The sequence below is a fragment of the Tenrec ecaudatus genome, chromosome 6 (genome assembly GCF_050624435.1).
Source record: "Tenrec ecaudatus isolate mTenEca1 chromosome 6, mTenEca1.hap1, whole genome shotgun sequence".
NCBI lineage: Eukaryota > Metazoa > Chordata > Mammalia > Afrosoricida > Tenrecidae > Tenrec > Tenrec ecaudatus.
Window position 1 is genome coordinate 897,411 of NC_134535.1, and position 26,615 is coordinate 924,025.

General features: G+C 52.4%; 1 protein-coding gene across 5 annotated transcripts in view; it reads left to right on the forward strand.

The window, feature by feature from the left end:
- Nucleotides 1-6,476: 6,476 nt before the first annotated feature.
- MLC1 (modulator of VRAC current 1) overlaps nucleotides 6,477-26,615 on the forward strand; it is a 33,019-nt gene continuing 12,880 nt past the window's right edge. For 2 of the 5 annotated variants that reach the window (XM_075552644.1, XM_075552645.1), the window contains exons 1-6: nucleotides 6,477-6,656; nucleotides 8,114-8,203; nucleotides 8,668-8,721; nucleotides 9,401-9,502; nucleotides 24,669-24,780; nucleotides 25,493-25,554. In XM_075552644.1, coding sequence (XP_075408759.1) covers nucleotides 6,477-6,656; nucleotides 8,114-8,203; nucleotides 8,668-8,721; nucleotides 9,401-9,502; nucleotides 24,669-24,780; nucleotides 25,493-25,554 — 600 coding nt within the window. The remainder of the gene's footprint in view (nucleotides 6,657-8,113; nucleotides 8,204-8,667; nucleotides 8,722-9,400; nucleotides 9,503-24,668; nucleotides 24,781-25,492; nucleotides 25,555-26,615) is intronic. The other 3 variants (XM_075552647.1, XM_075552646.1, XM_075552648.1) reach the window with 3 other exon arrangements.

Below are 26,615 nucleotides of genomic sequence, written 5' to 3' on the forward strand. Positions count from 1 at the left end.
CCCGCCCCCTCTTCTTCCAACAACAGATGCGTGTCCTTTTGGCAGTCCAGGCCACTTGGTTGTTCTCTGCCTGCACCGCAATTCAAATTTACTGGACCAGTCCTCTTCAGGTCTCCCTGTCCAACAATGTTGAAACACGTGTGTTTGTGATAAATCTGCATGCACAAACTGGGACCCCAGTGGCAATACTTTTAGACTTCCCCTCACATTGTGAGATACAATTTGGTAAAAGTTAATTCAGGATTTTGTATGAATGCTCAGGAGGGTGTTAGTCTGTAATGCTCACTCCTTTTTAAAAAATGAAGTCTCTTGGTCTCGACATCTTTGTGAAATGTCTCCTTTCTCTTCCGTCTAAAGCCTTTTTTTTTTTTTAACAATTTATTGGGGCTGATACAATTCTTTTCACAGTTCATACATATACATACATCAATTGTATAAAGCACATCTGTACAGTCTTTGCCCTAATCATTTTTTTCTCTTTTCTTCTTTTACATTTTATTAGGGACTCAAACAACTCTTACCACAATCCATACATATACATACATCAATTGTATAAAGCACATCCATACATTCCCTGCCCCAATCATTCTCAAGGCATTTGCTCTCCACTTAAGCCCCTTGCATCAGGTCCTCTTTTTTTTTCCCCCCTCCCTCCCCTTTCCCCCCTCCCTCATATGCCCTTGGTAATTTATACCTCGTTATTTTGTCATATCTTGCCCTATCCGGGGTCTCCCTTCCCCCCTTCTCTGCTGTCCCTCTCCCAGGGAAGAGGTCACATGTGGCTCCTTGTAATCAGTTCCCCCTTTCCAACCCACTCACCCTCCACTCTCCCAGCATCGTCCCTCACGCCCTTGGTCCTGAAGGTATCATCCACCCTGGATTCCCTGTACCTCCAACCCTCATATGTACCAGTGTACAGCCTCTGTCCTATCCAGCCCTGCAAGGTAGAATTCGGATCATGGTAGTTGGGGGGAGGAAGCATCCAGGATCTGGGGGAAAGCTGTGTTCTTCATCGATACTACCTCACACCCTAATTAACCCATCTCCTCTCCTAAGCCCCTCTATGAGGGGATCTCCATTGGCCAACACTTGGGCCTTGGGTCTCCACTCTGCACTTCCCCCTTCATTTAATATAATATATATATACACATACATATATACATATACACATACATACACACACTTATATCTTTTTTTTTTTTGCATGATGCCTTATATCTGGTTCCTTGGGCACCTCGTGATCGCACTGGCCGGTGTGCTTCTTCCATGTGGGCTTATTTGCTTCTGAGCGAGATGGCCGCTTGTTCACCTTCAAGCCTTTAAGACCCCAGACACTATCTCTTTTGATAGCCGGGCACCATCAGCTTTCTTCACCACATTTGCTTGTGCACCCATTTGTCTTCAGCGATCCTATCATGGAGGTGTGCAGTCAATGATATGATTTTTTGTTCTTTGATGCCTGGTAACTGATCCCTTTGGGACCACTCGATCACACAGGCTGGTGTGTTAAAAGCCTTTTTCTTAAGTCTAAAGCAGCAGTTCTCAACCTGTGGGTCTCGACCTGTTTGGGGGTTGAACGACCCTTTCACGGGTTGCCCAATTCGTAACAGTAGCAAAGTTACAGTTATGACATAGCAACAAAAATAAATTTATGGCTGGGGAGTCACCACAACATGAATAATTGTATTAAAGGGTTGAGGCATTGGGAAAGTTGAGAACCATTGGTCTAAAAGATTCCTCCAAAGTCTGCCTTTGAGTTGAGAATGACTCATAGTGACCCTGTAGAACAGGGTAGAACTGGCCTTGTGGATTTCCAAGACTGTAACTTTGCAAGATAGAAGGCTCTATTTTTCTTCCTCGAGTGGGAGGTGGTTTTGAACCGCCGACCTTGCCATTAGCAGCCCTGTGTGTAAACCACGATGCCTCCAGGACCCTTTTGGACTCATTAGGCTGTTGTAAATGACAGATTCAGTCTCTGGCTGTCAAGTTCACATTGAGTGCACTTGGGTGATGTGTGACTTTCAAGGAACTTGTCCATTTCATCCGAGCTATCCAATTGAATGCTGTAACGTTTCTGATATACCCGCATTATCCTTTTAACGTTTCATACTTACATTATATTTAATATTTGTATTTCTACACAAACCATTTTCATCCCTAACATTGGAATTTAAACCTTTTTTTTTTTTTTTTAAAAATCTGTCTAGTTAACAACTGACTAGTTTTTGTGATCTTAAAATAAACCAATCTCACTAATTTTAGATATTTATACCTCTGATCTCAGTTCTACTCTTTTTTATGTTTGTTTAAATTTTGCTTTTCAAAGCTTTTTAAAAGAATGCTGAGGAGAAAGATGGGGCTTTCTTCTCCTGTAAAGAGTCACAGTCTTGGAAACTCGTTACAGGGGTAGTGCTACTCTGTCCTGTAGGGCCGCTTTGAGTCGGAATTGGCTGCTGGCAGTGAGTTTGGTTTTGGGTTAAAGGAGCCCTGAGTGCACCGTGGCTAATTACTTGGATGTGAATTGAAAGGCTGGAAGTTGGAACCCATGTGGCAGTTGGGCATGAGGTAGGTGCGGCAAGTCTGCTTTGGTCAAGAGGCTTTCTGGGGTGGCCCAACTCCACCTTCAGGGCCACTTTGAGCAGAACCAACCTGATGACCCACAGCATCACCGGCATGGCTTCCTAACACGAGAGCTTAGGGAGTGGGGTTGGGAACTTTGTTCTTTATTTAATACCAGCATTGAAACTTCCCTTTAGCGTTAACAGCATCCTGCAAGGTTTGATACGTTGTCTTTTCATTGCTCTTCCGTTTCTAATTCCCCTTGTGACTTGTTTACCCTTTGGTGGGATTTAAAAGACTTTAGAGAATGGAGTGTGGCCCCCTCTGCTGACTTCACAGGGGAAGGACTGTCTACAGTCGTCCTCAAACTACGGCCTGCGGGCCACATGCGGCGAGGACATTTATCCGGCCCACCGGGTGTTTTTGTCCCATTTGTTTTTTTACTTCAAAATAAGATATGTACAGTGTGCATAGGAATTTGTTCCGAGTGTTTTTTTAAACTACAATCCGGCCCTCCAACGGGTCTCGGGGACAGTGAACTGACCCCCTGTTTAAAAAGTTTGAGGATCCCTGGTCTAGCAGCTAGACTCTAGTCTATCACCAGCCCAAGGCTGACAGCTATGAGACACAGGTTAGGCCAGCCTCCAAACGTTTTTGCCAATTCTGATAGGAGCCATTCCACCCACACCAGTCTCTATTCTCTGCAGGATTTGAGCATCTATTTCAGAACTCACAGACCAAACTCACGAGGATGAGGCTCACTGAAAGTTAAAAGATTACATCTCAGGATCAGAAATGATCAGGATACAGTTCTTCCATTCAGGGGAGCCTCTTCTCAACCAGGCCTCTCCAACTCACCCTTGGCCTCTAGGCTGTGGGGGTCATTGGCCTCTGCCCTCCCAGGGCAGTGTTATAAAAGGTGCTCATCTCTAGCACCTCCAGTGAAGAGGTGACGTCCTACATAAGCCTACTTCTTGTCCAAAAGTGCTCACTCAGTTTGCTCATCCGAGGGCCAGGAAGTCTGCTGTCTGTGTCACTCCTGTGGTGTTGCTGCCACCGCTCCTCTACAGTGACACCTCTTTCACGTCTCAGCTCTGCCTCCTGGATTTTACCTCCTGGTGTAAAGGGCATGCTCTGAGTGGTAGAGTGACGCCTTGCTTCTTCCGAAGGGGCTCAGTTAAATTCAGCAAAATCGACCCAGCTGCACGAGTGCCCAGATCTTTAGAACCATGACAGGACTCTGTTAACTCGCAACTGGCTCATGTAATCTTTCAGCATCGCGTTGGGTTGTGTGTGTTGTACACAAGAAATGGCGTACATCGTTGTAGACCTAGGTAAGTCCTATGGTCACAGTGGCTCTTCAAAGTCACCACCACAGCCGCCCACCTGCCACCTCTCACCAGGAGCTGTCCCCTCACCCCCTGTCCCCCTGTGCCTGTCCTTTGTGAACCCATCATCTCTGTACCCGTACCCCCTAGTGGCCAGAGGTCCTTGCCTCAGAGATTCTCCACTGGCCAGCTGTACCACAGATCAAAGCCAAGGTGGCCACCCCTGCCTGGCTGTCTTCCTCCTTGCCCTGCCCCTACTCCTCTGCCCCATCCCTTCTGGCCTGGCCCTTGCACCCACCCTGTTTAGCATCCCCCCTGCCCCCGGGCCTGCTGGCCCACTACCCTCCAAGCCGCTTGTTACAGCCCCCAGGCAACTCAAACCAAAAGTGTCTGTCCCCTTGGGGCTGGACACCAGACCCAAACAAACTCCCCATTCTTGAGTCCCTTCTGACTCACAGCGACCCCGAAAGGAGAGGGCAGAATTGCCTATGTGGGTTTCCAATGCTGTAACTCGTTTTTTTTTCCATATATATATATATATATATATATATATATATATTCTTAATTGGTAGTTAATACATATGTTACATCATTCCATAGGTCAATCACGTCAAGAAGAAGCATACAATTGCTACAGATGTTTTAAAGACCAAGGTTTGCATGTAAAATAATGTCAGGTAGCCAATATGGCTGCAACACTTTATGGGAGTAGAAAGCCTCATCCTTCTCCCACAGAGTGACTGGTGGTTTTGAACTGTGGACCGTGAGGTTTAACAGCTCAATGTGTAACCCCTACACCACAAAGGCTACTTTTAGGGGAAATGGTTTTCTCAAATGAGATGGTGCAGGGCCAGGCAAGGTTTTATCCTGTGATATGTAGGGGTTGCCCTGGGCTGGAGCCAACACAACGGCCCCAGGCAGGAGCGAGCTTGTTGAAGAAGCGCCTCAGAAGATCAGCCCTTGTTCCAGAGAACTGCCAAGGCAGATGGACAGAATATCTCAAGTGACCCAGTTTATGGCTCTGGGACAGGCTCTCTGGTTCCTGATTGAAGGCCTAGCAGGGCACAGAGCCAGCAGCTGCGGTTGGGTGGTACTTCCCAGCAGGCGCCAACATGGCCAGACCAATTCCTGTCTCAGAAGCTGTGGACGAATTTGAAACCGCCGGCAACAACTCTAACAGGTTCACGCTTGTTAGAATTCTCACTGACCAGTAGAGAAACCATGGTGGGGTGGTCTCGGGGGTTCCTGGACTGGGAGCTGCCCTCCCTTCCGGAATCACTCTGGCATGAGCTGCTGTGTGCTCACAGTGTGTACAAAAGAGGCTGGGGTGGGACCTGTCAGGGTGCCCAGGCCCAGCCAGAGGCCTGCTGACCGCCCCCACTCTGCCCAGCGAGGCAGAGAAGGAGCCCGGCAGGCCAAGCCAGCCAGGCCAGGACTGCCCACCGGAAGGTTGCCTCAGAATCCTGAACAGCTCTTGGCCACGCTGCCATGGCAAGTGGGCAAATGTCCACTCTCTGAAGGACGCCGCCCTTGTCATGGTCACTGGGAAACCAGCAAGGGGGTTGGGGACACGCCAGCATTGGAGCCCTTGGTAAAGGCTCCAGTGCTCTGGCCTGGTGGGTCGTGTGCCCTGTGGGATTCTGTCGCTAGAGCCCCCTCAGCCTCACCATTGAGAGGCCCAGGCTCTGCTGACCAGTGAGGCCATGGAGTAGGACAGGTGCATCCCAGCGGGAACCTGCTCTGTGCGCATGGAGCCCAGGAGTGCGGGTGGGCGAAGGCCTAATTGGGATTCAGGAGGCAGCCCTGCCAAGTGAGCTCTGTGCCTTCGTTCCCCTGGTGACTGGCACTGGCCGCCAGGCGGGCGGGCCCAGGAGGCCCGGTGACGCCCCCTGCCCCCCTACCCCTCACCCAGAGAGCTGTTCTCTGGAGCCGGACTCTGCAGAGGTAAGCTATAGGCTGGTCACCTCCCAGGGCCTTCTGCCCCAGAGGAAGTGCCCCAGGAAGTGCTCTAGGAGGGACGGTGACCTGGATGGGAGCCGAGGTCCAGGTCCGGGAGGGGAGGTCTGAAATGCTGCCCAGGCCTGTTTTCCAGGAGGAGCCATTTACTCAGTTTTAGCATTTAAGTGTATCTCTTCCTTCAAAAGGATGTCCGTTTGCTAACGGAAAAGGCTGGGGGGGGGGGGAGAGGCTCATACCCACCAGCTGCTCCTCAGGAGGGAGATGAGGTTGTCTGCCTGTGAAGGTTGCAGCTTCAGACGCCCTACGCCCTATGAGAGGGTCACTTATGGGAATTGCCCCTGTGGCCATGGCTTTTGATCTTGATTTCGGTGCAAGACTTGGTATTTGTTGGGGGTTGGGGCTGAGCATCAGTTTAGCCTGCTGACCTAAGGTCGCTGGTCAGTGTGAGGGACTTCACCTCGGGGCAGTGATCGGTGCAGAGTGGGTTCCGGGCAGTGCCATCTCTCACTGGGGATTTTCCCCAGTATGCGACAGGGACGTGGCCTCTCTGTCATCTGTGACTGAGCACTGTGACCGGCCGTCCGAGGCAGTGGCTGCATCCCTGCTGCAGTGGCCGCCTTCCCCGGCGCCATGACCCGGGAGGAGCCTTACCAGGAGGAGTTCAGTTACGACAGGGTCCCTGCCCTGGAGCGGAGCCGGCCGGATACCCCAGGCTATGGCCCGGAGGCCCAGACGAACGACCTCCAATTTTCCAAGCGGCTCCCGCCCTGCCTCAGCTACAAGACCTGGGTCTTCTCCATGCTGATGGGGGTGAGCTCCGCGGTGCTGTCCCCATGGGTGGGGTGCTGTCAACATGGGCTGGGGGCATGTCCTTCTTGGGACTAGTCACCATGGGGAAGGGGAGGAGGGTGTGTCCTTCCCCTCCCCCCCTGCGCTGTCACCATGAGAGTGGAGGAAGTCATTGTGTACTGGATGCTTTCATGGGGGGGGGGTGTCACCACAGGGCAGAGGGCATGTCATTCCTGAATGCCAAGGGAGGGGCTATGTGCGTATCTTTCCTGGATGCTGTCACTAAGGTGGGCATGTCCTTCCTGGGTGCTGTCTCTCTGGAGGCCGTGTGGGAAGGTGCATCCATCCTGGGTGCAGACACATCTTAGGCCCTGGCGCTCGCTAGCTTGGGCCTAATCCGGAGGCCTGGGGTCATCCTTATGGTCAGTTTTCCACGGTGGGTCCTCATGCCTATCTGTACCTGGGAATCATTGGAGGGCAGGAGGCCCCCAGGCTGCTGGACAACAGGCTCCTTTGCTCACTGGACCCTTCACTTTAGGGGCCACTTGGGACTGGGATGCAGCACCCTGGTGGTGCTGTGGAGTAAGCATTGGGCTGCTAGCCACAGGTCAGCAGTTCAAACCCATCAGCCTCTGGGGTGGCAAGGATGAGATCCACTCTCAAAGTGATTTGCAGCCTTGGCAACCCGCCACAGAGCTGCCCCAAGTCTACCATGTGTGCCCGTGGGTAGGCACCCTTCCCACCACCACAACCCAGTTTCCTTTGGCCCTGGGCAGTGGGGCCCCTGGTTGTCCCAGCTGTTCTGCCTGCTGTTCCTCCCTGCAGTGGGTTGGCAGAGCCCCTCTTGCCTCCTGATCTCCGTGAGGCTCTGATGACGCTACCTGGCGACTGCCTGACTCTGAGGAGGCAGTGGAGGCCCCAGTGGGGTCAGCCAGCTGGCGTGTGCGGGGAGGGGGCTTCCTGGGAACAGAGTATTGTAGGTGAGGGAGGAGCCATCTGGATGGAGCATTGGAGGTCGGGTCCCAGAGCAGGCCTTGCTTGGGTCAAGGTGACAGGCTCTGCAGTGGAGAGGGACAGGGGTCCCGTAGCTGTGTGTGTGTGTATACATCAGGGGACTTTGATGGACATGAGAGGACAGATGGTGGGGTTAATGGTGTGGACAGCTTGACCAGACCCAGGAGAGTGGCTGTGCTCCCAGACTGGGGCACCCCCCCACCCCCTGCCCCTTGCTGCTGGGAGAGGGTGCAGGACAGGTGGTCTGTAGGGGTCCACGGAGCCCCTGAAATTGTACGTGATGGCATGTGGACACTTGAGGGGACAGTGCCACCCCTTTTGATTCAAACCCTCAGGTCCCCCTTCCCAGTATTAAGTGCCTCTGCTGGGGTGGGGTGGGGTGGATGGGGCATCACAGAGAGGCCTCCTGCATGCTCTGAGGGCTACATCGTCTCAGCGGCTTCTCCCCGGGGTGACGTTTGCAGAGCTGCCTCCTGGGGACATCGGGGTTCTCCCTCTACCTGGGCAACGTGTTTCCCTCCGAGATGGACTATCTCCGCTGCGCAGCAGGCGCGGTAAGCCCCTCCCTCCAGGGGCCCTTCGGAGTTTCAGTTCTGGCCCCCCACCATGCCCTTGCTTCCCCATGGGCCCCTTGAGCCAGCTTCAGGTAGGGTTTCTTACTTGTGAGTGCTTCCTGATAGCCCAATCCTGAGGCTGGCAGGCCTCTGTGGTTTGGGGGCTCTACCATGTTCCCCCACTGCCCCCCACCTTTGTGCTGTGTTTCTGAAATCTGACCTGGTGCCAGGGCCTGGGGAGGACCCTGCCCGCTGCAGCTGGGGGCTCCTGCACCCGTTTCCCCAGTCCCCGCTTGCAGAACCCCACCCCAGGGGCCTTGTGAGTGTGCTGGTGCTGGGACCTTCTGACCTGCCCACTCTCCAGGGTGCTCTCCTTGCCAGGGTCGGGGGGTCGGGAAGGGAGAGGCACAGCTATCCTGGCTCCTCTGAGGCTGGGACTCTTGTCTCGCCCTCACCACTCCCAGTGCCTCCCCGCCGCCATCGTGAGCTTCACTGTCTCAAGGAGACACATCAACGCGGTGAGTCCCACTCTCTGTCTGCCTGTCTGTCCATCTGCCACCTCCCCAGGGACCCCAGTGGGAAGGCATGCTGGCCTCCACAGGGCAGCAGGATGCATGTGCATGTGTGCACAAGGATATGCATGTGTGTTAGCACAGCAATGTACACAGATGCATGTGTCGACACATTATTTCCATATCTGTTCATGTGTGTTCGTGTGGGGGTCATGGCTTCATGAACATGTAGTTTGGGCATGTGTGAGTTTGTATACCTGTGTGTGCTTGGTGCGTACATGTTTACATGGGTGAGTGCTATGTGCACACACAGCACATGTACACGTGTATGGAGGCACGACTCCATGTACATGTGGTTTGGGCATGTGTGCATCTGTGTATACTTGTGGGGTACGACTTCATACATGTGATCTTTGCACATGTGTGAGCATGTGTACCTGTGTGCATGTACGTGGGGCATAGCCCCTCAGACAGGTGGATTGTGCATGTGCCCATACCTGTGCCCAGGGCTGTGGGGAGAACAGGGCTCGACAGTCAAAGTCATGAAGAGGTTGGAGAGCAGGGGCCTACAGGACTTGGCCCCAGACTGCAGGCTGTGGTGCCCACTCACTGCCTGGTGGGGTGTCCATCAGGGCTTTAGATTGGCGGGTCCCCCAGCGGGACACCCTCCTGGCTTGTCTTCCAGATCCCCAGCTTCCAGGTCTTGTTTGTGGCCACCTTTGCCATCACGACGACATGCTTGATTTGGTTTGGATGCAAGCTGGTCCTGAACCCGTCAGCAGTGAACGTGAGTTACGGCCATGCCCCTTTTACTGTGTGTGGTGGCACTGCTGCCCACTGCTTCCCCAGTAGAACCCGTTGGTGGTTCAAACCCACCCACGTCCACAGGAAAAAGACGAGGCTGCCTGCTCTGGTAGAGATCAGCGGCCTTGGAGACCCTATTCCAGCAGCTCTGTCTACGTGGGAACAGACTTGAGAGAAAGCTCACGGCCTGCATCGTCAGTTCTGACACCCAGTGCCCCTGCAGGTCAGAGCAGGAGGTCAATCTTGACGGGGCTAGAGAGCCTCATGTTTCTCTCGTGGAGTAACTGGAGGCTTTGAAACGCTGACCTTGCAGTTAGCAGCCCATGCACAACCCACCACATCGCCCAGGCTCCTTAATGGCAGTGGGTATACCATGTGCTGCTGACCACAAGGTTGCCAGTTCAAAGCCACCAGTCCCTCCACAGGAGAGAGACGAGGCTTGTATTCCCATAAAGAGTTACCTGCCCTGGAAGGTCACCATGAGTCAGAATTGACTCACTGTCGGTGACTTGGTTTGGGTTTTACTGATTTCCGTGTTCCTGGGATATAGGGAGAGGTGGCCAAGGCTGAGCCCTTTTGTTACCCAGGGGCTTGTATGCATGCCCACCCTGCACCTTGGCAAACCTCGTGTGGCTCCAGGGGCCTCTGGTGTTGGGGGTGGGTAGCACCAGGGGTGTGTGTGTGGGGAGGGGGGCTGCCACGTATGCCTCTCTTCTTGGGTCTGACACCTTTTGAGAATTTTATGAGTCTTCAGTAGAAAGGAGCTATCTTTATTGACCTCTTTAATTGATTCCAGTGGAAGGATTTATTGCTAAAGAATATATTTTAAAGCTTTGTTTTATTTTTAATATCATGCCATAACCATTTTAAGTGTACGGTTTTTTTGGAGGGGAGAGGTACAATTACATCTACCTTGTTGTATGACCTTCACCACTTTCTGTTTGCAAGAGCTCGTCTGTTACCCTGAGCAGAAGCCCAGAGCCCTTGGCGCAATTCTGGTCCCATTCCCTCCCGTTCCCGCGCCCTCCAGCCCCACTCCACACCCCAGCCTGCCTCGGCAGATTGGTCCGTTATAAAGGCTTTATCTAAGTGGGTTCACACAATATCTGCCCCTTTGTGTCTGACTACTTCTTCCCAGTGTGATGTCCTCAAGCCTCATCCGGTCTTAGCTTGCTTCTCTTGATGACTGAGCAATATTCCACGGTGGGCATATGCCAAAGGGCCATTATCAGGTCACCAGGTCACTGATCTTTTCTTTTTTTTTTAAGCAAAAGGGAAGAAATTTATTGGAGCCCATACGGGAAACACTAGAGGGGCCCAGCATACCCTACTGTGTAGGCATGCCCAGTAAAGGGTCACACCATTCACTGTACCCCCATGTCCCAGAGGGACTCCCCTTGAGCCAAGCCCCAAAGCCCCAGGACTGGCTGGGGGTGGGACGGTCAGGTCAGTGATCTTTATTTGAAAGCATTTTATTGTGGATTGGGTGAAGGTTGGCAGGGCAGGCCACCAGTTTTACATTCAATAACTCATACACATGTGGATTCACCTCCCTGGTGGCCATTCCCTCAATATGGCATTGCTTATCCCGCCTCTTCCCTGGGCCTCCTGTTTCCACTACTCCTCTTCCTGTGGAACATGCTGCCCTTTTGTCTCAGATGGTTGTAAGGAGTCCCCCCCCACCCCGTGTGTTAACCGGCTATGTGGATCATAACCAACCATGGGTCACCTTGAGAGAAGGGGAATTCCACTGCACTTCATTGTGCCCATTCAGAACCTGTACATGTACCAAGAGGCTGTCGTTTGACTAGCCGGGAATACTGCTTGGCTTCAAATTGGAAAGGTGTGCGTCAGGGTTGTGTCCTGTCACCACACGTATCCCATCTGCATGCTGAGCACGTCATCAGAGCAACTGGACTCCAGGAAGAAGACGGTGGCTTCAGGACGGGAGGGAGGTTTATTAACAGCCTGCTCTATGTGGATGACACAGCCTTGCTTGAGGAAAGGGAGCGGCACATGGAGCCCTTGCTGAGGAAGATCAGAGATTGCAGCCCTTCGTGTGGATTCCGACGTCCTCACACCTGGACCATTAGGGGCCATCAAGGCACACGGAGAAGAGGTGGAAGTTGTGAAAGGTTTTGTCTTCTTTGGATCCACAATCAGTGCTCATGGAAGCAGCAGTCAAGAGATCAAAAGATGAGTTGCATTAGGTTGATCTACTGCATAAGACCTCGTTAGCGTACCGGAGAGCAAAGATGTAACCTTGGAGACTAAGATGCGCTACACCCGAACCATGGCATTTTCAGTTGCCTCATATGCTCATGAAAGGTGAACTGGGTAATGTGTTGGGCTCAAAACCGCCAGCCACTTTGTGGGAGAAAACAGGGCTTTCGATTCCCCTAAAGCATTTGAGTCTCAGAAATCCACAGGGACTGCTCTACCCATCCTACAGAATTTACCTGAGGGCAGTGAGTTTGTTTTTTTGCTTAACAAAGCCATTTCTGTGGCTTACTTATTTCATATGCGGATAAACCCTGGCCTTTTCCTGCCTTGGGAATAGTGCGGGGGGGGGGGACATGAGCCAGCCAGCACCACCCACGCTGATCAGAAATGGCAGGCCCCTCCTGGAGCAGTCTCTGTTACCTCCGCACCTGCCATGGTGGGCCAGGGATCACTGCTGGTGACGTGGGCCGCCTGCATGTAATCTGTGGTTAGTTTTGTAAGAGAACAGCAGAATGTGAAAACCTTTCAGAGGATTGTTACACTGGGTAGGGGGCATACCCCCAGCCAGCCAGTGCTGCTGTGGAGCAGACCCCCTGGGGCCAGCCTCTGATGCGCTCTGTGCACCTGCCCCTCTGCTGGCCTGGGAGTGGGCATTGTTGCTCTCAGCTGCTACAGAGCAAGGGCTCTACACTGGTGACTCGGGAAACCAGTCTAGAACCCGTGGTACTTCTGGAGGTAGTGGCGTGCAGTGATGTGGAACTGTGCGCACTTGGGCACACTCCGGAGAAACTCTTATGTAGGACCATTGGCTCACAGGGGACCTACGAATCTCTGCAGGCAGCCTAAACAATGGGCCCCAAGTTCATGAAGAGCCCTGGAGCACGTGTTTGTTGGTTACTGCCCACCAGGCTCCAGCTCTGGTGACTTCCTGTAGAACAGCTATCACGATTGCCCTGCTGTGTGCCGTTTCAGGGTCACTTCTGCGCCCGCATCCAGCACGTCAGCAAGGGCCTCCCTGCCTTCAGTGACCTGCCACTTAACCAAATGTTCAGCACGTGGTCTCTCCTGATGTTGTGTCCTCTGTGCAAGGGAGCCCAGACCCCCTCATCCCGGGTTTCTCAGACTGGCTCGTTTGTTCTTCTGGAAGTTCATGGTACAGTCTGGTCAGTACTCCTCGCCAACCACCCAGGGCAAAGGCACCTGCCCTTCATGGGTCCTCCTTTCCCACTGTCTGGCTTTCACAGGTCCTTGAGGTGTCGGAGAGACCATGACCTTGGGCCAGAGGCAGCCAGGCCATCCACGTGTCAACCCTGATTTTTAAAATCCCAAGGCCGTCTTCTGCATCAGGTTCTCCCCAGTGCAGTATTTGGCTTCTTGGCTGCTGCTTCCACTGAACATTTGGGGTTGGTCCCAGTAGACTGAATCATAAACAAACTCAGGTTCTTCTTCAAACACACATACAGTTGGAACTCAGTAAACGCGGTCTGTCGTGAAAGGTGCACAGAACCACCGATTGTACAGCCTGCTCATCAAGATGTGGCCCAGGATGGAGAGCGGATTCTTTGAGAATGATGAGGGCAATGAATGCACAAATGTGCTTTACACAACCGAAGTATGTATGTATGGATGGTGATAAGAGTTGTATGAGCCCCCAATAAAATGATTTTTTAAAAGAAAAAAAATGTCCAGAAGAGGGGACGGGTATGAGCTGGGTACCAAAAAGAATGGAGGGAAAAATACAATAAAAATTACTCCATGAAAAAGGGAAAAAAACAAAGCCTCCAGATTCCTGACCCCTCAGATCTAATTGTTGGCTAAAAAAGGAGGCAAAGTAAGACTGAAGTGGACTTGGTGTCTTCCGTGACAGACAAGTGCACTTTGAACATATAGGGGGAAAAGTGTGGTCCGTGGACCAGCTGGCGCTACATGACTTGAAGCTGAACCTACAGACTCTCAAGCTCAGCCACACCTACGACGTTGGACCGTGCACTGACGGGGTCTTCAGGCAAGGCACAGCAGGGACAGTTACTGAGCTGCAGCTACATGAAGCCACACGGAGCGACCCTAGGAACGAATGTTTGAACCATGTCATTCGGAAGCACGTAGCACAAAGCAACACCTTGTTCAAGGGCACACATACACGGGAAACTAGAAAGCAGCAATGTGAAACGATGATCCTACATTCCTAAAAGTGATTGCTCTGTGTGGGTGCAGGACTGGGAGCAGGAGAGCTCTGAGGGAGCCATTCTCGTCCCTATAAGTTGTGCAGCTGACTCTGTCTGTGATAGGTAGGTTTATTGTGCCAACCTGGCCAAGAGGAACATGTGGGATTAATCAGGCCGAAGTTTGACTGGAGGACAAAGAGACAAACGGCTCTGCAAGGCCCGCCCCTCTCTTGCTTTCTGGTGACCAGAGTCTGCTGGAGCTTGCTGGCGTATGCCTGCTGCCGCCGCCCCAGCCTGTGGGTTACAGTACCTGTGGATACACTACACTGGAGCGCGAGGCTCCTTCGAGACCTGCTTCACCAAGCTGCTGCTGCGTACATCCCTTGAGCGTGAGGCTGGTGGGTGGTCACCTTGCATTGCTTGCATTTGAAATCCCATCCTGCTTGCTTCACTAAGCTCCCTAGCTACTGACTGTTGGTGACCCGTCCTGCTGCCTACTGCCTGTGGGCAGACTCTGTCTGCCCTGCCCCAGGGAGGACTCTGCTGTCTGCTTCCTTGACCTCGGACCTGGCAGCCTTCGCAAGATGCAGGACTTCTAGTATATTAACTGTTCCACGGAAGCGAGTTGAACTGAGCCCTCCATACTGCTGTGTGGACTGCCGTATATACTCAGACATCAGTTGAAGTACCTCTTTTACCACAAAAATGACATTTAAAATGTGCTGAAAAACTCGGCTTATACATAAGTATCTCCGGTAATTAGCTGTTGCATTCCTTGTCGGTGGATAAACCTATCCTCTTACATATAAGACCATAAGTGCCTTGGTTTCATTTCTCGAGAGAACCCAGCCTAACACAGGGTCTCTCCCATTGAGTTCCTCACACCAGGATGGCACTCTCCTCTCAGTGTGGCTCCTTTGAGGATTCCCTGTTAGACCCGTGTCAGTCCTCTGAGCCTCCCCCCTGGGGAAGAACCATTGGGATGTGTTCCATGGGAACCATTTGGACAGACTGCTGGGGAGTGCCTGTGTAGCACAGACGATGGCGCTCTTAGCTATTAATGAAAGCGTTGGTAGTTCAAAGCCACCTCAGAAAGCAGGCTCGGTGATCTCCATCCAAAATGGCAGCCTGGGAAACCCGGCACACCTGGCGTGCCACACAACAGCAACGAGTCGTTAAAAACTCACCTGCCTCCAGTTGTTCTTGCATGTGGGTGTGTCTTACTTTATTGAAGTGCTTTCTATAGACCTCATCGGCTCCTTCCTTTCCCAACCTGTTCCTGCTGCTGGCTGCCTGTGTGGACTCTCCCCGGCCATTGCTCCTATTCTATTCAGGACACCGCCATCTTACTGTCGTCGCCTTGAGGTCAGACACCTTGGTAGCCTGTGATGCGCCACTCCCACAAACACTGTTGAGAGGGGCAGTTGGGGCCTCATCTCCCTAGGGGTGGGGCCACTACTTAAAAAGTATGCCTGCATTCAGTTTGCGACTGCAAGGGCCATGCTTTTATGACCAGTGGAGTCTTCTCTTGGCCCCATGCGTTTGTTCTCTTGCATTTGCCATCCTCGACCTCCTAAGGTTGTCTAACCTTAGTGGGTCCCATTTCATGCTTTGTTTTCACTTTCTAATTACCAAGATCTTCAGAAGGAGACCTGGGAGCACTGTGGGCAGGCATGTCGCTGCTAGCCCAAAGGTTGGATGTTCAAACTCACCAGTCACTCCACAGAAGTGGCAGTCTGCTTCTGCAGGATTTTATCCTGTCAGAGCAGACTTTGGGGCAACCCTTGGTCTCTCCCTGTACAGAAGAAAGACATGTGATGAACATTGAAACACACGTGGAAGTGGTTAGTCCAGTGAACTAATGGACCACACAAATATCAGTCTCCATAGCTCCTGAAGAACTAGTTGGTGTCCTACCCACCGCTCTGAAAGGGATAACATTGGAAGGTCCTGGATAGAGTGGAAGAAAAATGTAAAATGAAAATCATTAAAGAAACCAGACTTACTGGAGACAGAGGGTGGGGGTGGGGGGCCCCCAGGACTGAGGCCTTCGTCACCTTTCAAGTCTGGAACTGAATTCACCTCCGTGGTATAACAGTCAACAGTTTAGAATATAAAGGACAGCATCGACGCAGCGACGACGTTCAGAGTGTTCGGGAAGAAGGAGAAATGCAGCAGCCCACTCCGGGAGGAGGGTCCTCCGGGTCCTCCGGGTCCAGGAAGCGGATGGAAATGGATGAATTGACATAAAATGGTTCTGAATTATAGGGTGTAAAACTGATGATCTGCTCTGTAAATATTCACCTAATTCCCAATAAAATGAAAAAAAAATGACATGGGTTTTATTGGACGATAGCAATTCCAGCTCAGGAAACCTGGGAAACTAGAGTCCTGCTACTCTGGCATTTAGGGCCACGGAAGCGACTGGATAGCACAGAGCAAGTACACCTTTGTGCGTCAGTCTCCTTCCTTCTCTGCTGTTTGCCTGGCTCTTCTTGTTTCATGTCCTGGTCAGATCGTTGGCTCATTTAAAGTTGAGTTTGGCTCTTTCTTGTTGGTTTGAAGGAATTCCTGTGTACTGCTGCGGTGGTCCAGTGTTGTTGGGTTAATTTCAGCTCACGGTGGTCACCCCTGGTGACCAAGTAGACTTGCCCTCGAAGGCTTTCTAAAGTGCAATCTTTATGGGGTCAGATCTCCACTTCTTTCTCCCACAGAGCTTCTGCCGAGAGTTACAGTCTGGGAACCCGCAGGGGCTGCTCTTCACTGGCGTCTAGGGTTTCTGTGAGGCAGTCAGCTCGATGGCAGTGAGCTGAGGAATGAGTGTTCTGGGTTAACTAATCCCCTAGATAACTTACAGATTTTGTTGCTAATATGATGTATTTTAAAAAATGACCTTTTCAGAATGACAACCAGCGATTGAGAAGAAGCTATTGATTAAACAGTTTCTTATTTTGAGATATTCTAAGACTCAAACCCCCATCCCCCTTAGAAACAGTTCAGAGGGTTCTCGTGTATCCCTCAGCCAGTCATGTTGTCGTGGTCGCCAGGTGCCTTTAGTAGGTTGTGACTCAAGCAGAGTGAAGCGCCGGGTCCTGCGCCATCCGCACCGTTGTTCTTTCGGTTCAGCAGCCAGTGTGCCAACCCGGCTTCCCAGGGCCTTCCTCTTGTTCACAGTGTTAGCCTTCACCTCGTCAGAGAACGTGACTGAGGACTGGCCATAGACATGGGTACAATTTAACAACTCAGGGACAAATCTTACTAGAATTTCATGTCTCAAAAAACTGACTTTTAATAGCTTATCTGTGTCTGGAAGCGATGCTGGGCTCTATTATTTATCGCTTTTTGTGTGGACTAAGTTCGGTTTCCATGTAGTTGGTCCTTTCGCCTCCAATTCCATTTCAATCTTCACACTTCTTCTTTTTCTTTAGAGCTTTGGCCTTCAGTGCTTTGCCAAACAGTTGTGTGGTAATATTAGGAAGTCCTGCCTTCTTCCTGATGGAATTTTTCTGGAGTCTCCATGATGCTTTTGACATCTAGCTTTCACCAAGTTGAAAATGTTCTCTAGTCCCGTTTTGCTATGAGTTTTTCTTTTAAAAACACGAATGTGTTGAAGCCTGATCATTGCCTTTTTGCATGTAGTGAGCAAAGGCATGTGTTTCTCATTGGGTCTATTAACACGGTGACTTGTGTTGTTGGATTTTTCTGGTGTCGAGCCTTCTTTTCTTTGCTGGGGTAAGCCTGACATGGTCATGTGGTAGTGTTGTCAATATTCTGGTGTAGCTGGAGCGCTAACACTGCGTTTAGGACTTCAGCACCGTGCATCACAAGTGAAACGGCCCCTTTCCTTTGTCTGGCTTTGGAATCAGGATGGCATTGGCTTTATAATGTGAACGAGGCAGCTCTTGTTTCTTAGCTCCTTTGGAGGACAACTGGGTATGCTGTAAACAAACAGTTTCTCGCCAGTTCGACACCACTTGCTTTAACATGATCTCTACGACTTTTGGGGAGGGGAAGTACTTCACTATCATTAAGTTATTATTTCTTCTCCTGCCCCAGTTTGGCTTTTCAGATTTCCACAGTCCACAAATTTTATTTTCTCAAAGAGCAACGGCAGTTGATGATGTTTTTAGGGGCCATGGAGCCAAGGCAGACACATAGCCACTTGATGTATAACAGATGTATAACAGTCCAAATAGATCAGCATGTCGCTGGGTGCTGTCAAGGGGTCCCACCCCGCAGTGGCCCTCTGCACAACTGAACACCACACCGCCAGTCCTGTGGCATCCTCACAACTGTTCTTAGACCTGAGCCCGTGCGTCATCCAGATTTTAAAATGTATTAGCGTAGTAGTTGTTAATGTTGCCAGTTGTTTTTAACCCTTGCTGTCACTCCTGTCTAAACTCTGGGGACTACCCTCTCTAGTCTCTCCCTGGGAACTGCCATCTGTTTCTCTGAAGCAACAGACACGCGGGCTTCATTTTTTCAAGCACCCTTTTGTTGTTGTTGCTGTTAGGTGCCTGGAGACAGCTCCCACCCAGTCAGGAGCTGGCTCCCAGTGACCGTACATTCAACAGGATGAAAGACACTCATCTGGTGCCGTCCTCACTGCCTGTGTTAAGTTGGAACCCCTTGTTGCAGCCACCGTGTTGGTGCGCCTTGTTCTTCTCCAGCACCACGATTCCAATGCACCGATTCTTCTTCGGGCTTCACTGTTGGACATACCATGGCTTAGGTCAGGAACCCCTTACACCTCAGGGTGACATCTTGCTCTTTCACACTTTCAAGAGGTCTGTGCAGCAGACTTGCCCAGTGCAGCGCTGCATTTGATTTCTTTGGACATGTTATCAGGAGAGACCTCCGCCTGGAACCGGGCATCATGCACGGGAATGTGGAGGGCATCGAAAAAGAGGAGGCTGTCGGTGACCAGAATCGATGCAGTGGCTGCACCAGAGCTCTAAAGAAAGAGCATGTGTGAGGACTGATGGTTAATTTCTGTTTCACAAAGGCTATAGATGAATAAACACTCGATTTAATTTTGCGTTTTCCTGATTTCTAGTTCTCGTTTGTCTTTTTGATCTTTCCAGGCCTGAGAAGTGAAATGCATTCTTCTCACTTGAAACGATGAGTTTATTTATTGATTCCAGCAGCCTGTTAGTTTCATATCTAGCCTTTCCTTTAGACATTTTGTTTTTAAAACGTGTATTTTGCCTTTAACGAAGTGTTTTTTAATTAACTTATATTTTGAGGTTTGTTGTGAACCCTAACGCATAAAGCGAATGGAAACACATTGAGATTTTTGTCAAGACATGGAAAGCAAACAGCGGTGGTGCCGTGGAGCCGTGCTCCTTCCAGGTGAGGGCGGGGCTGGCAGCGAGCGACCCAGGGCCGTGGCGTGTCTTCATCTTGTGTCAACCCGGCGCCGCAGTGTCTGGTTGAGCTGTGACTTCTCTCTCACACAGAGCGTCATCCATCTTCTCTGTTGAGGAGTCGGCGCCCGCGTGGTGGGCCCTGGGGCGCGGGCAGCGTCTGTGGTAGGGCGAGGCCGCGCGCGGAGCAGGTCCATCCTGGGTCTGCAGCGCAGGGGTAGCGCGGCTTTCTTGACCCCTGGTGACGAGAAGGGTCCTCGCCCGGGGTTTCTTCGTTGCACGGCACGTCCAGCCCATTGAAAGGCGAGAGGTTTAAGCTTCTGGCGGAACCCGTTTGGGTGTGAGACGGTGGCTCGGGCCGAGAGCGGACCCCACTGCAGGCAGATGCCTACTCCCGACGTCCGTGACCACCCTGTCCTCGTCCTGCTTCTCCGGGCGGGGTCTCTGTTGACGTCCCTGCTGGACGTGCCCGGGCCCTCGCTGCCTTTGGTCCTCAGCCCGCTTCCGGAGGCCTGGCCCCGGTTGCTAATCGGAGTCGCGCCCGTCTGCGCTGTCACCACCAACGGACTGCAGGCATGGCGTCCAGAAGCGTCTTTAAACGGCGCTGGGACCGCACAGGTGGCCGACTGACTGGATGGTTCCAGGAGTTCCGGGAAAGAGGGAATTCCAGGGCGCTTCCGTCGTCGTGCTCCTGCGGAGCCTGTGTGGGCACCGCGAGGTGCCCTTCTAAGGGCACACGGCCTCCTGTGACTGAGATCCGGGCAGGCGGGCACCAGGGCCGGCTCCGCTGGCCATGCGCGTGCTCGGGCGAGCAGGTGGCGGGGCAAGCTGGGCTGTGGGGAGGCGGCGGCGGCGGGGGCGCTGCCGCTGACTTAGGTCACTCAGGGCGATGCTCTCCAGCCCCATCACAGCGTCATTTCTCATTGTGACTGGACTGGACGCCAGACCACAGGGTCCCCATCCATTCATCAGTCGCACACCTGGGCTGTTTCCACCCTTTCTCTCCATTCTTCATTTCACTGCGCCTACTTCACCAACCACGATGTCCTCCAGGGAGGGACTGGCTTTCCTGACAACATGTCCAAACTAGGGGAAACAGTCTCACCATAGCTACCTCTAAGGAGCACGCTGCCTTACTGCTCTCCGTACAGATCGGCTTGTCTTGGGCAGCACTTTCGGTATTCCTCGCCAGCACCATGATTCGAATGCATCCATTTTCCTTGGGCCCCCCTTTTCCAATGTCACAGGCACTCTCACAGGCATACAAGGCAATCCCATGGCGTGGGTCCTCGAAGCGACAGCCCTGCTTTTCAGCACACTAAAGAGGTCTTGTGCAGCAGATCCACCTAATGCAAGATGTCACTTGCAGGCATATGCCTGGGAGTGGAATTTCTGGGTCATGTGGTAATGCACAGCAGTGCAGTCGCTAAGAGATTGACTGTGAACTCAAAGGTTGGTGGACCAAACCCACCAGTGACTGAACTTAAAGGACCAAACCCACCAGCTTCTGGGTAGGAGGAGATGCAGCTGCCTGCTTCTGTAAAGATGCAGCCGTGGAAGCCCGATGGGGTGGTTTGATGTCCTACAGCAGTGGTTCTCAACCATCTAATGCCGGCACCCTTTAATACAGTTCCTCATGCTGTGGTGACCCCCCCAACCAAAAATTATTTTTGTTGCTACTTCATAACTGTAATTTTGCTACTGTTATAAATCATAATGTAAATATCTGATATGCAGGATATATTTTCATTGTTACAAATTGAACATAATTGAACATAAGTAAAGCATAGTGATTAATCACAAAACAATGTATAAGTATAGTGAAATATCTATTTCTAATGACAAATAAATGAAATGTTGTCCTGAAGCAGGGTATAACATGGGTCGCAGTTTTCATGCCAGGTACTTAACCTGTATGTGGGCGGATCTGCATGTGGCGGACCTGCCTGGAGACAGATAGAGGAGCAGTGTCTTGGTTCCTAAGACCATCCGAAATATGTGTTTTCTCATGGTCTTAGGTGACCCTTGTGAAAGGGTCGTTGGACCCCCAAAGGGGTTGAGACTCACAGGTTGAGAACTGCTGTCCTAATGGGTCAGTGTGAATAGCAGGCTCTTTCCTCTTAACGGTAAGTCTGCATTTGAGAAACCACCAAGCCCCCATTCAAGAAGGCTGTGTCCTCCCATTGACCGTCTTCTCCTCCCTCATGGTGGCCTCTCTTCCGAAGTGTCTGTAATGGTCACGTTGCCGGTGGGCCAACTCTCTAGATGCGTCAGCTCAGCTCACCTGTTTGCACCCCACCTCTTGTCCGGCTTGCTCCTTGTCATTAAGGTGTGTTTCCTACAGGCAAGGCGTGAGTAAGGTCTTCTGTTTGCCACCCAGGTGACAAGCTCTGCCTCTTAAGTGGGGTGTTCAGTGGTTAAGCACTCAGCTGCTAACCAGAAGGTTGGTGGTTCGAATCCACCGGTCTCTCTGTGGGAGAAAGATGTTGACAGTCTGCTTTTGCAGCCTGCAGCCTGGGAGTGCTCCCTGGGGCAGTTCTACTCTGCCTTTAAGGGGCACCAGCAGTTGGAATGGCAAGGCCAGTGGCCGTGGTGAGATCACGGATTTCACGTGGTGATTGGAAGCTTGAGTGCAAACCTGTGTCATGGTTTGTAGTTTTCCTGTTTCTTTGTCTCTTTTCCTGCCTTCCCCAGGAGTTGCTGAGCAATTTGAATGATTCCACCATCTGGTCCGTTATTGCCGATTCAGCGAGGAGCCTCTGGGGACTGTGAGCAGCAGGGGCATAGCTGACTCAGACCTGTGAGGGCCCTTCTCCCAGCAGATTGGAGGATGCACTGGGGGAACAGCAGGAAGTTGAAGCCAGCTAGGAGGCCGCTGTGGACGGTCAGGCAAGAGAAGACAGTGCTTGAGAAGGCTACGTGGGGATAGATACCTGGACCAGGGTATCTATGGGGCGCAGGCACCAGCCAGAGAGGGAAACCTGCGTCGGGAGTGAGCCAGTTGACTCGGGAAGAGGAGGCAGCTGAGGGGACAGGAGCTCTGGAATAGGGGGAGCGTGGGGGGACGAGACGGGGCTCCTGAGCTGTCCAGGAAGACATCCAGGCTGTTGAAGAGTACTGTTGCTGAGTGCCTGTGCTGAGGGGAAGTGGCCATGCTGTGCTGAGCCCAGCAGGTTTAGACCCGGGGTGAGGAGAGAGGTCGGCTCCTGGCACAGCTTTCAAACCAGCAGGACTCAGTGGTGTCTGATCTCACGTCTGGGAGGGACAAAAGCCCCAACAGTGCCTTCATCTCCGTCCCTCGATGCCCAGTCACTAGAGGTCTCTGTCACCACATCTGTCCCTCTTAGTCCTAGGCCTGGCCCTGTTCCCCCTCCACCACAGCCTCCATGGCTGCTGCCTCCCTCTCTGCTCCTGAGACCTGCCAGTGTCTTCACTGAAGTGTGAGAGGCAGGTGTGTAGGACAGCCTGGTGCTGAGGGGGCTCTCAGGGAGGCACCCTGGTCAGTGTGACGGACTGGTGCCTGGCCTTGTCCACCAAGGGGGGGAGCAGGGTCACCCTGGGCCGCAGGGCCTTGGTTCACCCTCGACCTGGTTTTGTGTAGCTGTAAGCTAAGAATGGTTTCAAAGGAGCAGACAGACAGCAAACAAGGGTGTCCCACCATGCCACATCAGGTTTTTTTAAAAAAAATTTTATTAGGGGCTCATACAACTCTTATCACAATCCATACATATACATACATCAATTGTATAAAGCACATCCGTACATTCTTTGCCCTAATCACTCTCAAAGCATTGGCTCTCCACTTAATCCCTTTGCATCAGGTCCTCTTTTTTCCCCCTCCCTCCCCGCTCCCCCCTCCCTCATGAGCCCTTGATAATCCACAGATTGTTATTTTGTCATATCTTGCCCTGTCTGGAGTCTCCCTTCCCCCCCTTTTCTGCCGTCCATCTCCCAGGGAGGAGGTCACATGTGGATCCTTGTAATCAGTTCCCCCTTTTCAACCCACTCACCCTCCACTCTCCCAGCATCGCCCCTCACATCCCTGGTCCTGAAGGTATCGTCCACCCTGGATTCCCTGTGCCTCCAGCTCCCATATGCACCAGTGTACAACCTCTGCCCTATCCAGTCCTACAAGGTAGAATTCAATCATGGTAGTTGGGGGGAGGAAGCATCCAGGATCTGGGGGAAAGCTGTGTTCTTCATCGGTACTACATCTCACCCTGACTGACCCATCTCCTCTCTTAAACCCCTCTGTGAGGGGATCTCCAGTGGTTGACACTTGGGCCTCGGGTCTCCACTCTGCACTTCCCCCTTCATTCACTATTATATATATATATATAATGTATATGTATATACATATACGTATATATATATACACATATATGTATATATATTCTTCTTTTTTTTTTTTGCATGATGCCTTATACCTGGTCCCTTTGGCACCTCGTGATTGCACCGGCTGGTGTGCTTCTTCAGTGTGGGCTTTATTGCTTCTGAGCTAGATGGCCGCTTGTTCACCTTCAAGCCTTTAAGACCACAGACACTATTTCTTTCGATAGCCGGGCACCATCAGCTTTCTTCGCCACATTTGCTTATGCACCCGTTTGTCTTCGGCGATCCTATCATGGAGGTGTGCAGCCAATGATATGATTTTTTGTTCTTTGATGCCTGGTAACTGATCCCTTTGGGACCACGTGTTCACACGGGTTGGTGTGTTCTTCCATGTGGGCTTTGTTGCTTCTGAGCTAGATGGTCGCTTGTTTATCTTCAAGCCTTTAAGACCCCAGATACTATCTCTTTTGATAGCCGGGCACCATCAGCTTTCTTCACCACATTTACTTGTTCACCCACTTTGGCTTCAGCAGTTGTGTCGGGAGAGTGAGCATCAACCACATCAGGCTTTGGACAGCAAATGTTTCCGGTGGCCAGCGGGAAGGCCCAGCACCTACCTGGTGGGCCCACTGCAAATACAGCCTTCATTCCTCTTGGGGCTCTCAGTTGCAGTCTTGGGGAGCATTTACAGAGAAAGTCGGGTTTCCGGGGACAAATCTGTCCCCACTTGGTTTATGACAGGTTGCCGTCCCCAGCACAGGACAGCCCTCTTCCCACCTCCGCCCTTTGCTTCCCCTGTCCATTGTTTTTCTTTCCTGCCCATCCGGTTTCGGTGGCCTCCTCCCTGGGCACACGCTGCCTTTTGAGGCACGAGGGTGGCTGGTTCTCGGCATGAGGCTGCTCACCCGATAGGCCTGTCTGTGGCTTGGCTGGAAGCTGAGCTTGGGAGAGGCTCATTCTAGGCCTTAGGGTGACGATGGGCCCAGTGTGGTGTGAGGGCCCCATCAGCCACTATCAGACCAGTACGCCCCGAGGTTGCTTGTAAATGGCATTTCTTTTGCAGATAAACTTCAACCTGGTCCTGCTGCTCCTGATGGAACTTTTCATGGCTGCCACTGTGATCATCTCTGCCAGGTCCAGCGGGGAGCTGCCCTCGGGGAAGGTGGGCTCCGGCTCCAGGAGAGGGCAGGGGAGGGGAGGGGAGGAGAGTGGGGCCAACCTCATGGCCCTGTCTCAGGGGATGAGGGGAAGGGGAAGCTTTTTGTGGGGGAGGTGGACCCTGAGTGTCAGAGGAGGGCTGTGGTCCCTGCCCCCTAGCTGGCTCCCCTCAGTGGGGAGGCTTCCTAGATGCTGGGAGGTAGGGCACAAGCACAAAGACAGTTGCAACCCCACACTCTTTGTGTGGAATGCTCAGCACAGTGGTCCCCAGTCATGTTTCCTCTGGGCAGGGTCACATAGGGCAGTGTCACAGGAGGGCAGGGTCATAGAAGACAGTGTCGCACAGGGCAAGGTCACACAGAGGTCAGGATCACGGGCAGGGTCACAGAGGGCAGGATCATGGGGGCAGAGTCACAGGGAGGTTAGGGTCATGGGGACAGGGTCACACAGCAGGGTCATGGGGACAGTGTCACATGGAGGTCAGGGTCAGGGGGCAGAGTCACATGGAGGTCAGGAACCACCTCATTTTCTGGGAGGAAACACTTCTGTCTGAACATCTGCTCCCAAGGCCACCACGACTCAGATGGGAGGGGTTCCAGAACCCTCTATGTGAGGGATGCTCAGGTGCTCTCGGAGCCCTTGTACCCCTGGGTGGGCCGCTGGCACTGAGTGGCCTCCTGCATCCTGTCCCATGTGTCCTGACCCCCATCTCCTGCTAGGTACCCACCACGGACAGAACCAACATCCTGAATGAGGTCGCCTTCCCTGCTCGGGTCCTGAAGTCCTACTCAGTGAGAACATCTGCTTTCTGTCCTCTTGTTTTGGTCTCTGTGGGCAAGTGTGCAGCTGGAGGGAGCTGTGGCTGGCATTGTCTGGACGACGAAGACATGGCCGTGTAGACGGCAGGGCTGTAAACCTTGCCTCTGTGTGAGGCTGGGCTGTAGGAACAAAGTAGATGTGTAAGAAAGGACTTTAGGCAAGAAGGCGCTCCAGCCCAGGCCAACTCACGCCACGGGTCCCCTGCTGGTCGGGGCCCTCCTGAGAGCCACGTGGCCACAGGCAGGCCGATGATGTAGAAGGTGAGGTGAGAAGCAGGGAGGTCCCAGGCTGCCTGGATCCAAGGTGGGTGGGAAGGTGGCCGGGCACCGGCAGCACACACAGTTCTAGCAAGACAGAGGGAGGGAGAGGTTGCGGTTTCCTCCCTGGTGCAAAGGGCACCCCCCAAAGAGGGATCATCCGGCTACCCTTGATTGACAGGTTGAACGCCCCCCCCCCCACACACATCAAGGTCCCATCCAGTTGACATAAAACGGAACTACCACACCTTAGAAGGTGCCACCCTATTCTTTCTTTATTTGGGGTTAGAGTTGTGTAGACAGATGGGCAGAGGAGCCCGGGATATGGATGGGGGAGGCAGTCAGGCAGACAACAGGTCAGGACTCTCTCGGATGTCATTCCTTTTCCACCAGTGCTGCTTATTTTGGTTGTGGTATTGCGACCACACAGCAAAACACGCCGACACAGCGGTTGCATCAGGCCCGGTGTTTCGGAGCTATGCACAGGCACGTTGCGAGGGCGGTGCGGGCCGTGCGGGCCCCACCCTGGGTTGCGATGGGCCAAGCTGACTGGATGGCACCTAACAACAGGTCGGAGGCTGCAACGGCAGTGATGCCTCCCCAATTGTGCGAGCATCTCACACCCCTTCTGGTTCTTCTCCGCTGTTCACACACCAGTTGCCCGCCAGTTCCCATCGAAGCTTTCTAGTGTCAAGTGTCAATTTGCTTCCACAGTGGTGGTGTTAGGTGCTGTTCCGTCAGTCAGGTCTGTCGCCACCCCATGCACTACAGAAGGA